A 13,186-nucleotide genomic window follows, 5' to 3' on the forward strand; every position below is an offset into this window, starting at 1 on the left:
GACAACACCCACTCTTAAAGCCCTCCAATAAGCCATTAGGAGCCCAATAGTCCAGGAGAACAATGCTATAAATTTTCTAATATACAAAGATTTGGTCAGCTGCTAGAGTGTATATTATCAGACCCCTCAGAATATGCCTCATTCCTGATCCCACATATCTTAGTTAATGAGACCTAATCAGGGCTTAATGTAGATACTATTCTAGGCTTCTTGTTTATACAAGCCATGTAATCCTCTCAAAACCTAACCAAATAGATATTATTATTACTATTATTATTATTAAAGATTTTATTTATTTATTTGAGAGAGAGAGAGAGAAAGCATAAAAAGGGGGAGGGTCAGAGGGAGAAGCAGACTCCCCTCCGAGTAGGGAACCCTACTCAGAACTCGATCCCAAGACTCCAGGATCATGACCTGAGCTGAAGGCAGTCGCTTAACCAACTGAGTCACTTAGGCGCCTCCAAATAGTTATTACTAATATCTCTATTTGCCCTGGGTCACACTGCTTGAAAGTTTCAGTTAGGACTTAGGTTCCAACAGTCTGGCTCCAGTGTCTGTTTCTAAACTCTGTACGTACCATCTCTTGAACATATTTCATTGAGTTCTGTTACTATGGCTCAATTCCCGCTAAAAGCTCCTCTACATAATAGACTATGTGACATCATCAGGGGGAACATCACTGAAACATGGAGGTCCAATGAGAAATCCCAGGGGACCAGACTCTCCTTGTTTCTCTCCTTGATGCTGGACCCAGCCCCACTCCTAGTTCATGCCAATTGCTGAGTGAATATTCATAACTTGGTTTTATGTGTTCTCTTCCCTGTAGCCTGCAACCCCATGTTACTCTGGGGATGGACTAGCAGGAGGCTCTCTAGAAGGTCCCCAAATGGACAGGACAAGGGCAAAGAGGTAAAGCACAAAATTTCACTTCCATGATACTGAGAATGAACATCTCCTGAAATTTTGCACTCCATATGCCTTACTGGGTTCCTGAAACCAGGCTTGCCTCCACACATTGTCCTGCAGACTTGTCTGGCTGCCCTGTGTTTACCAACAGGCTGAAGGACAGGTGGAAACAATCACATTAAATCCTCATCATGGACTCTGCCTGGTCCAAATAAACCTCCAGAGCATTTGTTCCCTTTCTTGAGAATTCTATCAGGGTACAGAATTCTTTAATCCAGTTGACTGATCAAAATCTCATTAATTCAGAACATTTATGGAAAGGGGAAAAAAAAGTTAGTGTAAAATTTAATTTTAAAATAAATTTTAAGCAATGTGGCTTGTGCCAATTTTCATGAACAGGTCAATTAGAATAACTTAAACTGCAACCTTTTTAAATAAAGTTATTATTGAAGTGTAGTTGACACACGATATAAACCTCTTTGAAGGTTAGGAGGTTTGTAGCTGACTGATATGGAACTCTTGGCTTATACCTTGCCAGAACTTGGTAGGTGCTAGGAAGAAGACATTGCACTACATTCTGATGGGCTGATGGCTCTATGCATAGTTTAAATATTATCCCCCACACCTGTAGTATCTATTTTTCCAGATATGTTTGAGATATTTTCTACCATATAAATACTTCAAAGAAGTATTTATGCAGACAAAGACTGCACTTATAAAAGAGTTGCCCCTGAGTGGTTCTGTGGTAGAGGGTTTAGGAAGGCCATTCTAACTGGTTGCAATTTCCTACGGAAAACACTGCGTCCTCCACACACACCTCATCCAGCTTTCTGATGAGGTTGCATGAAAATGCAATTAAGAGATCCTCATGGCTGCATACTAAGGGCCACAACAGCAATTTTCAAGACCAAGGCAGGCACCGGCATTTAATTCCACCAAGAGAAAACTACCCTTGTGTTTGGAGCAGACCTTTTGCTCATATCACTTGGAGCATGGGAGTTTGAATCCTGATGCTAAAAGCAGAAAAATCATTTTATCCAGTTCATCACAGGGTAAGTTTCTTGGTTGTAGAAACCAAGAAATCGTAAGCCCATGTACTTGCTGGATCTTACTTCTCATCAAGTTGAGTGCCTCTAGAGATTTACAGGGATATTTGTAGCACCTCTTGCAACAAAGGATTAAGTGGCATTGCATCAAAATGGACCTGACTGGTGTCTTAAACATTCAGGCTTTTGTCTATACTTGGCATGTCCCAGTGGTTCTTAGAGGCTGGGGTGGAGAGGAGGGAAGTCGACACTTGAATCATCGTTCATTTATGCAGGGACTTTTGCAGCATGCCTAGGATATTGAGGCATTACACAAGGTAGGGAAGGAGTTGGGGGTAAACCATTACCAGGACAGATCCCTCCTAATGGAGACGTACTTTTGAAGAGAGGCACAGCAGAGCTAGAAAAAGGTCAGTGCAGTACATGGGAATGCGGAGTAGCCACTTAACTGAACCTGGGTTAGCAGTGTAGATGTATAGGCCAGGATCAAAAAGCCTTCCCAGAGGAAATGACATCGAGATTAAGCTAAAGAATGAGTTGGAGGTGACCAGGTGAAGGGGAAGCAGGTGACTGTGGGTCACAGGCATTCCAGTCAGAGGCAACAGGTAGAGAGAACAGACCTTCCTCGAGCTTCATGAATGCCCTCACAGGACTAAAGCTAACTGCGACCTACTTGTCATGTTCAACCTATATCAACAGGAAAAAGCCAAGACGGGAGGTTCCAGCTCTGCCTCTATTTAGCATTTTCAACCCAGGGTTTGTGGTCTTTATAATACTTGACAATTTACAAAGCACTTTTATTTATTGTCTCAATCATAGTATATGGCACTCAGCAGGAATGCAAAGATAGCAAGAAAGTACTGCACAAATTAAAATGCAAATAATTGTAATTTAATAAAGCCTCAGAAGGATAGACAGGAGAGCAGAACATACCTTCTCAGTCTTTAGATGGTTGAAATGAAAATGACAATGGAACCAAGGCCAGGGCAGATAGTATTAGGAGAGGATGATCTTGTTTCAATAGGCATCACTAACTGAGGGTGTGGCAACTTCTTGGACCACCAAAGCTGACTGCTACCCCAGAAGTGAGGAGAAAGTCTCTTACTTCTGGGAGGGGAATAGCACCACTTCCTCAGACCTTCCTCCTCCTCCTTCTTCTTCCCTCCCTTCCTCTCTTCCTTTTTTCTTTCCTTTCCTCCTTCCTTCTTGTTTGCCTCCAAGGCCATCAATGGCCTTCTATCTGCCCAGAGATGAGAGTTTCTTATTTTACCAAACATGGGTTGGTTAAATTTACCCTTAGATTTTTAACTTCTCAATAGCCGGCCCTTCAGTGCCTCTTCTTGTCAGGTGATCTTTCCTTTCCATCAAAGCTTATCAATCCCTTTAGATACAGAAAAAAAGGAGTAGCTAAGATGATCAATTATCGATGGCGGTACATCTTTGGGTGACTCAAGGTTGTGATTCAGTTGTACAGTTTCATTAGGAGACCATCACTGCTTAATCAGCCAGAGAGGGGACACAAGACTCACCTGTGGCAAAGACAACATTCCTTGAGACCAGACGATGCTCCACAATAGAGAACTGTGGAAGCTCAATCCTCTCCACTCCAGTGACAGCCTTATCGCCACCACGCCAGTAAAATTCAATGTCATCTGTGGTATAGCCATCTGCCAGGAGAGAAAACAGGGACATGGCAGAAATGAAGAATCATCATTTTGTTTACGTGCAAGGCTAAAGAAACTAACTAATAATGGAAAAACAACTTGCTCATATTTGAAGTAGATTTGTTTCATGTGCTTGTCCATAAGAAAAAGTGTCATCAGAGAACTAACTTTTGAATATTTTTGGTTACTTGTGCTGTCTGATTTGCACCACCCTGGTGCTGAAAAGTAGAGGAACTGGGGAGGGTGAATGCTCTGACCAGAGTTTTGTTTGCAAATCCTAATCACAGAGAACTAGGTGGTTGCACTGAAATGAATTTAAAATATATATTAACACCACTGGAAAAGATGGTTGTAAGAAAAAAAAAAACGAAAAATAAAATATAAAGAATTCTAGAAAGGCAACTCTGAAAAGCTATAGAAAAGTTAAAACACTAAGGGTGGATTTAACCAATCAATGTCTGATAACAAAGTTTCTGATAACATCAGAAACTCTCAGGGCAAAATAGTATTCTCCTCAACATTTTTGGGTGGCTTCATCAGGTGTTCTTGGCTATGAGGTTTGCCATCATTAGAAATGTCTTTTGCTGGGATACTCTTGGCCTTAAAGAGAGGAGTGTTTACTAGCTGGATTATAGCTCCAAGCCCAGCTCTTAGCATGGGCTTGATTACTCACTTGATAATCAATCAATCAATGCTTCTTCAGAATGAGGAAATAGAACAATAAAATCTGGTATTTCTTGTAGCACCTAGAGTCTTCTAAAGGATTAGGTCAACTTTGTCGGTAAGGCTGATTAAAACTTACACCTAGAGAAAAATACCCTATTAGTATAAGGGACTTTTTGGTTATTTGAATGTGTAATACAATGCAAGGCAGACACTCCATATTTGACAAACAGACCAAAGCTCTGGACATGACTGTCTCCCATGGTAAATGTCATCTCCCTTGTCCCATCTGTTATACTCTCTCCCTGGATCATGGTGGTTCCAGCTTCTGTCTCCTCCCTTCCTTCTGACTTTCTTACATTCCATTTTCATCTGGCAGCCATGGCAATTGTTCATAACACACACATTTTATCAAGCCACTCCTCTGCTTAAACTCCTCACGTTTCCCATAAAGTTCAAACTCCTTACAAGGATGCCGAGAATCTGTAGTATTCTCTGTGTATCATGAATACGTCCACTCTCTCTCCTTCACTTACTGAGCCCAGTACCCACTGGTCTTCTGGCTGTGGCTCAAACCAGCATACTGTGCTCAGGGCTTGCCTACCCACCCCCATGGGTAGGGGCTCACACATCCCCATATTTCCATCTTCACTTAAATAAAACCTTTTGCATATGTGTGTACTCAGCTCACCAGAAAATCCCTACTTCCACTCAAAGGCTTTAACTATGGATTCTCTGAAGACAATGGCCCCATACTTTCTGAGGAAATCTCTTTGATACCAGAACTTTCTGCCCATCATCCCCCTCAGTTCAAATGTCACAGTAACAGAATCTGTATTCTCTGAGACTACACACTATGTGTTCATGCATTTGTAGTAGAAGCTGCTTCCTTACTTAGGTCCCAAGTTTGCCTTCCAGAAACTTTCTTCACCTCACTGGGAGTTTTACCTTCTGGCCACACAGAATCCACTTAACTTTCAAGATAGTCCTTCACTATGGGGAAATCATCATCTTTCCCCTGAGCTTTCTGTCCTACATGCTAAATCTCCCCAGATGATTCCACCATGCATCACTTGACATGATTCCATGTCCCTCACTTTTCTGAAAGCACAGTTCTCAGAAAATTTGACAGTGATGTAGTGTGGAAGTGAGGGGCTCTGTGGAGCCAGCTCTATATGGGATGAAAACTGGCTTACACCCACCACAACTTCCCAGTATGTTTACTCACAAAGACACTCACTTCTCACCACAAATGCATTGAATAACATATGCAGTCATTCGCCATCCCCCTTAACGAAATCCATATAAATACAGATAAGACTAAATCCAATTTAGGCCAATTATAAGCCAATCTATGATAGACTAAGGTGAGTGAGTGATGACAAAAACAGTAACATCTGGATACGCCAGGAGATGTAGTTCAGGTAGCTGGCAGGACACTTTTTTGTTAAGTAATAAAGATGCAGCTCTCGTCCCTCACAAAGAAGTACTCAACACTGAATTATCAATAAGCCATCTGAATACTCTTCAAATTGAGAAAATTGCCAAAATGCAGGAATAGTCTGCTTGTGAAGCTGAGTTCCTGATGGGAAATGAGTTTTACTCCAACTGCCCAGGTTCCCAGGAGTACAGGCACTCATGTGTGATGAAGCATATTGTGAGAAAATTGCATCTCAGTGTTTGTTCTCTTCTCACTGAATGGACCAAGATGAGGAGTGTTTGTTTTCTTATATTTCAGCACAGCAAGCATACTCTCTTAATCAGATTAGAATGGGGAACTCTTTTATGCTGGGTTTCTATCTCTGTCTCTCTCTCTCTCATGACAGTGTAATTTGCAGAGTGGAGGATTAAGCCTCCCCTCTTTAAGATGGTTAAAAACTATGTCAAGAAAATGCCATATGCCTTGAAAAAGATGCCAAATAATAGCCAGGCCTGAAAAACAGTGAGTGAAAAAGAAGTACAGATACACACAGCTTTCAATTTCCAGCGTGCAGTTCTGCTCGTCCAAGGGGTATCTTCTCAAGTCCATCATGCATGCTGCAGTTGTGGTGATTCTGAAACACACAGATGAGGGCAGACAGTAAAGATGAGATCAGAAATGTATCAGGAAAACTGCTTCCAGTCAAACAATGAGCAGCCCCCATATAGGACCCCTTTTCCCCAAGATACACCTGATTAACTATATTTCATGTTGTGTACTGAGTAAGTTTTGAGTACCTTATAGTCCAGATTTGTCAAGAAAAGCAACCAAAAACCCTCTAAATCTGATATAATTATTCATGTAGCCTTTTTGACTTTGGTTAAACAAGGGCAGATAAAAGGGTTTCTAAGGAAACTTTTGTCTTCAAGTTTTGTTTTGCCTCCTTGTTCAGTGGTTCTCCAACCTTACAGCACAGAGAAAACTTTTGAGTGGCGACACTACTGATTAAATCAAGACTGAATTCTTTGTTTTTCCACGTGAAGTGTCTAACTAGTTACAGTTGCACAGGCTGCACTTTGGAACTCTCAGCCAAGTTTCTGCTTCATCCTATTTTATCATCATTGTCTGCTGGGCTGCATCCTAAAGCCCCTGAGATTCTCACCATGATATCATCTACCTTTTCAAAGAGAATATTTGGCTTCCAGGTTATTGATTATGAATCAAAATAAAGGGGACTAGCTTCCCTTGGGGTCAGCTGCAGCCATAGAAAGAACTTATATCAGGGCCCAAGGACAGTTAAGCCTCCACCATGCAATGGTTAAATCAACTGTCCATTAAGAAACAACACTTCTAGGAATGTCAAGTTTATTTCCTACTCTGTGTACAGCCTTTTAGGGAAACCAACCTACACATGGCCTCTTTTGAAATGCAATTAAGCCGCTATGTTTTATACTCTTTTTCTCTAGAATGCCTCCCTTTTTCCACCTCAGTTACAGCTGACAGGACTGGGGTGGGGCCCTGATTCAAGGATAGTCAACCATTACTTGATCAAGAATCCATGGTAGAGCCTGACCTAAAAGGCAAAAGGGAGCTAAAGGGATTCTCTTCCAGGGAAGTGAATTAAAGACAGAGCAAGAATGGAGATGGCCTTGCAAGCTCATGAATTAGAGGCTTGAAATGTCATTTTCCAACTGGAAAGTGAGGCGTGAGAAAGCATAAGAGGTAGAGAAAAATGCAAATTGGATGGTTTAAGAGACAGCAGTCACAATGGCTGGGTCACAGAACATGGCCTTGCAGTGTATGTACCACATATCTCAGGGAACAGCATTTTTTTTTTAAGTACATGTGCTGCTGAAGCTAGCACCAGGAAACAGCATTCTCATGGCTTATGTGGAAGAACGTAACTGGCAGCCCTGGCTATACCCATTCAATGTTGGATAAGAATGAAGAAGTAAGAATGTCTCCTCCGAAGATCCCTAGACTTACCTTGAATTCCCAACCACCTTTCATGTTCCACCTTTTTTGAAGGTCAGTATTCAGTTTTCTCTAGATAGCCTTCCATATGAATATTCACCACAGACCTTCTCCTACTTTGGGCAACATGAGCAAGTTCTGTTCCTATCAACAGATCTTAACCAAAACACCAGTAAAACACCAGGCATGTGCCACTTCTGTTGGGCTTGTCTCATTTAACCTAAGTGCAGTAGTAAAGCATGTCCTTCTATTAACATCTGGTTAAGTGGCAGGTTGAGAAAAGGACTACTTTTCATTGGCTAAGAAGAGCAGTAAGGGAAAATGTTAACATATTTGCAATTATGGGTAAATATTAAATTATTCTCTACAAATGGTATGTAAGTGCCATGCAGACATATGTTGTGAGACCCATACCAATGGAGAAAGTGTGCCCTTTCCAAATGTCATAACACTTTAAATTGTCACTCCAAGGAGTGGATTACATTCTATAATCCAAAGTCAACACCTAGCTCTTTGGTGTACTTTTCTAAAACATCTGACTTTCTAGCTAACTGAAGAACCAGCCTCACACTTTAAAATTCTGGCATGTTTTATGGCATATTGACTACCCAACATTCATACAAGATCTCTATAAGGCAAAACTAGAATAAGGTTCTGTTAAAATTATGAATTTTTATGAAGAAAAGAAAAAAAGATCTCTACTAGAAATCTTCAAATTTTAAAAAAGTTCCTATATATTTTGGTACCAATTCACTTGAAATTCAATAAATGAGACTACCATTTTCTGTTTGTTTTTCTTATTCATTCTCAATGCCACCTATAAAATAAATGCACATAAACAAGAACATGAACATATCCAAATTGTTTAGGAATTCACACTGGTTGTGACATTACATAATGTGTTTCATGGGCATTACTGGAAGTGTAACATGATGTTGGAAGAATCTGTAAAAGGGTTCCCAGTATACTTGCTGTCTTGTCTTTTCATTCTGGCATAAGACCGGCTGTAAAAAAGAGTTCTTTTCCAATTTACTTGACAAATACATTAAAAAAAAAAAAAAATATATATATATATATATATATATATACTATTCTTTTTCCTAAGGAAGAAATAACATAGAAAAACACTCTCCTGGTGGAAAGTAGGACACAAGAGCCTACTCATGTTACAAAAGGTAAGTACAGGGATGACACAGTAGAAGGAAAGAGGTCTGTGTGCCACTGGGACAGAAAGGCAAGAAAAAGGAAAGGTGGGGCAGGTGCCGAAAGATCAAGAAGGGTGTGGCAAGCCAGAACAGCTCCCTGAACCATAAAACCTTCTTCCAAGTTGGCTAAACTCATGCCTGGTTTGGGGAGTGAACTTTTTTCATGAATTGACCAAATTTTGAGTCTTGGGGCTTTGCAGAAATTGTAGGAGGGAATTTGAGTCTGTGGGACTGAGAGCTCAAGCCTAGTTAATGGACACGAACCAAGGGCAGGGAAGCCTCCCCAATATCCACACACAACTTTTCATATTTTTCCCAATAAACTTTCTTTGTCCTGAGAGGAGGATTTAACCAATATCAAGCTCACTTCTACAGCCCTCTGTAATCTGAGAATTTTACTATTTCTAAGGATTAGTGACAGGGTCATGAGAAACATGACTGCCTGAAGATTTCTGCAGTATTACTCTTCAGTAGATACTTTTTTTGGGGGGGTGTCATTGTTTCTTTTTTGTTTACTGATTGAGAGAGAGCAGTGTTTAGAGTATCTATAGCTGTAATTTATGCTTATGATAGAAAAGCAGAGAAAGATGGTAGTCAAGAAAAAGTGTCTACCTCTCAGTATGTGCTTTCTTTACAAATAATCACACTTTGAGGGTGCTGAAAGTAGAATGTTTAAAAAAAAAAGATAAGAGAAGTAGAAAAGTGATAGAGGACTGGGGAACACTACAGAAAAGGATGTTGATTTATTACCTTATTGCTCAGTACAGCATGGAATCATATGTGTACTTCATGTAACATTGGTTGAGAGTTTGCTTTGTACCCAGCTCTATGCTCAGCCCTTGAACATTCATGCATTTAATTAATAACCATACTATGGAAGTGTTATTATCATTCCCCTTTGGCAGATAAAAAAAACCAAGTCCCAGAAAGAATAAGTCCGATGGCCACATATACAAGGCTACTAGATGGCAGATGCAACTTTCAGATCCAGCAAACCAGAATCCTACATGCTACTCCCTCTTTGATATCTCTTCTGCCTTAAAGTGTGACATACTGTATATTCAGCTTTTAGAAGCCTACTCAGGGAATGAAGTTCTTGTTGAAGCTCAAAGAAGGTACAGAAATTTGTAATTATGTATACGCACATGCATATGCATATATAATATATATACACATAATGTATACAATGTACACACACAGAGTTCCTACACATACATACAGTATTCTCATTATATATGTGACAATATATAAATATAATATGTAAAAGAAAAAAATAAATATTCTACATGCTATACCTGCAGTAACAGTAGTGATATTTAACTTATTGTGGAATAAGATAGAATGTAGTAGATAGTCTTGCTTTTATAAGTGATATATTCCTAAAGTTATGTTTAACAGTCAGAAGTATAAAAATTCAAGGAATAAACTCAGAGCTTATAAGGGTATCATTATCTCCAGCAAATTTAAAATCCTATGATGTGGTAACAGCCATCTTAGGACATCATCTATAAACACTCCTGTGTGTCCTTTGCCCATACAGTTGAGTGAGGAAGCCCGAGTCAAGGAGACCGTGACTTAACACGTTGAAGGGTTTTCACTTTGTCTCAATTATATTAAGATTATGAGATGTACTTTGGTGTCAGCATTTTTAAATTTCCACCAATTGTAAATAGTAATAAGGGCAGATGCGAACTCCTCATGTCATTGAACAAATGCAGAATTCCCCACAGACCACCTAGAGAGGCTGCTGCAGAAATGTTTCTGTTGACTGCTCAGCACACTTATTACCACAAAACATTTGCCTGAAACGTCCATTTGTTGGCCAAGGTGCAAAGATACCTATTGCCAATGTTGTTGGGAAAGGTGGGCTATGGGCAGGTCTGGGGTCTTTACAGCGAAATCATTAAGCTTTAAGCACAATCTTTTCACCATCTTGTACTAAACTTTTAGATTCATGGTAAATGCCAGGCAGGACAGAAATGAAAATGTCCTTGACTAAGCATTCTCAGAGCCCTTCCAGAACTAAAGTATCTCAGCCTCATCTACCTCTCCTCTCATTGAATGCTCTCATTACACTCAGAACTATCTACAGTTGGAACATCCATCTATTTATTGACTTGTAGGTCCCTTTTATTTCCTCAGATGAGTCTGAGAGCAGGGCTTTGTCTCTTCTATAAACAGTCATTTCTCCAGTGCCTGGAATATCTCCCACAGGCACACACTGGGTGTCCCATGAACAATCACTGAACAAAACAAAGACTTTGAAGATATGGGGGGTCAGGCAAAAGCAGACAGCATGGGACTCAAGAATTAGAAAGGGAAAGAGATAGGTTAGCCCCTCTTGGCTTTAATCCCCAAAATCTCAGTGCAAGAGGTGACAATTGCCCTCTCAAGCATTCTAAGCAGGAGCCCTGGCCCTGTGCAGTTACTGACTCACTGAGAACTCCATGGGCTTACTGGTCAAGATGCTTAGTGACAGACACCCCCTGAATTAGTAGCCAGATAGTCTCTCTGAATCCTTCTGCCACATGATGATTTCTTAGCAGGTCAATGTTTATGCCCATGAGTTTTATGGCTTGGCCTACAAGGAAGATGACAGCAAAATGCAGCCATCAGTAGAGTCCTGGCTCTATGATAATAATCTTGTTAAACTAACAGGGCCCAGAAGCAAGTCAGCAGCACCTCCTGTGTACAGACCTCTGGCTTGCACTTGGGATGGCTGCATGTCTGAGAACTCTGCGCAATGGTTATATCTATGCTCATGGGATAGCAGCACATCTGGACTACTGCTTTATAGGTAATCATTCAGCCCTTTGCAACAGCTCCATGGTAACTCATAGTCCTCTTTTTCCTGGTTCTCCAAATGCCAAGTTCTTCAGGCATTTTTCCAGGAATAGGAACACAGATGCAGGGTTAAGAACCTAAGTCAAATAATTCAAACTAAGTATTATTCTAAAGCAAGTGCTTACTATTCAATGTCGAGAAAACACAAGGCATAAACTAGCATTTAACTTATTCTAATTTTTGTTTTGTTTTACAAAAAAATATAAAAAAGTACATTCACAGGGATGCCTGGGTGGTTCAGTTGGTTAAACCACTGCCTTCAGCTCAGGTCATGATTCCTGGAGTCCTGGAATCAAGTCCCATATTGAGCTTCCCCAGCTTTGTGGGGAGCCTGCTTCTCCCTCTCCCTCTCCCTCTGCCTCTTCCCCTGCTTGTGCTCTCTCTCTCTTTCTCTCTGTCAAATAAATAAATAAAATATTTAAAAAAAAAAGAAATACATTCACAGAACTGTCTGAAAGCCGTTGCTATGTAGATTCTTTGGGCATGTTGCTGGGAAAGTCGTTAGGTTAAGTTGATTTTGTTGGCAGCCCCATTCTTTCCTTGTTTCCCAATATCCACTCTCTTAGCCATGTCATTTGAAATTCTTCTCACTGAAAAGAAGCTATCTACCCACCTCCTGAATAAGGGCCAGTTTTGTGACTTGCTTTGTCTGACGGAATATGTGGAAATGACAATGTGTCAGGCCCAAGCTTAGCTCCCAAGAGGCATTCTGTTTTTGGTCTCCTTTTGTGCTTCTGCCTTTACTGTGAAAAAACCATGCCCAGATGAATCTGCTGGTCCTAGGTGGACAATAGCCATGGGGAGCAGGATGGAGGTGCCTACTCATCCCTTCAGAGACCACCCACCCGAAGGTCTGTGAGTGAGCTATCCAGGACAAGCAGAGATACTCATTAATCACACCGACACACAAGTTATGAGCACTTACTATCATCTAGCATTGAGGCTTTCCAGCTATTTGTTACACAACAACATTGTGGCAATAAATAAGAGATACAACAATCAACACAGGTGACAACATACATAGAAAAGCATACATTCTCTTATTAATAAATGGAAATCACAATCTGATACTTCTCAAGAGTGTCATAAGATAGCAATGCCCTTTGTAGACAGCATTTTTCTAAAACAGGAGCATCTATCTCTCTGTTTCAGGATAAATTCACTATCATTGTAGAAATATCAATGTTGGTGAAATGAGTAGTCACATCAGGCAAATGAGACAGGTTCTGATGCATCTCTTTGTGATTTTCAAACCACATGGTCATAAAGCAACACAAAGGCCAAAACTGCTAGGAGTGCTGAAAACCAAAACCAACAGAAAGGTGTATGCCAGATCCTCAATCATCAGCCAGGAACAGAACTGTTAGAGTGGATGATTGAGGAAGTTCTTAAGGAGAACACTACAGGGTCAACGCTCTGAAAAGGAAGGGAGGAATCAGTTTGAAGGAACTGGGAAAGTACTCC

General features: G+C 40.5%; 1 protein-coding gene across 1 annotated transcript in view; it reads right to left on the reverse strand.

Annotated features, from left to right (window-relative positions):
- GABRB3 (gamma-aminobutyric acid type A receptor subunit beta3) overlaps nucleotides 1-13,186 on the reverse strand; it is a 225,380-nt gene that overhangs the window by 40,176 nt on the left and 172,018 nt on the right. The window contains exons 5-6 of the mRNA XM_047739117.1: nucleotides 6,251-6,333; nucleotides 3,482-3,619 (exon numbers count right to left, since the gene is read on the reverse strand). Coding sequence (XP_047595073.1) covers nucleotides 3,482-3,619; nucleotides 6,251-6,333 — 221 coding nt within the window. The remainder of the gene's footprint in view (nucleotides 1-3,481; nucleotides 3,620-6,250; nucleotides 6,334-13,186) is intronic.

This window comes from Lutra lutra, chromosome 7 (assembly GCF_902655055.1).
Source record: "Lutra lutra chromosome 7, mLutLut1.2, whole genome shotgun sequence".
NCBI classification, from domain to species: domain Eukaryota; kingdom Metazoa; phylum Chordata; class Mammalia; order Carnivora; family Mustelidae; genus Lutra; species Lutra lutra.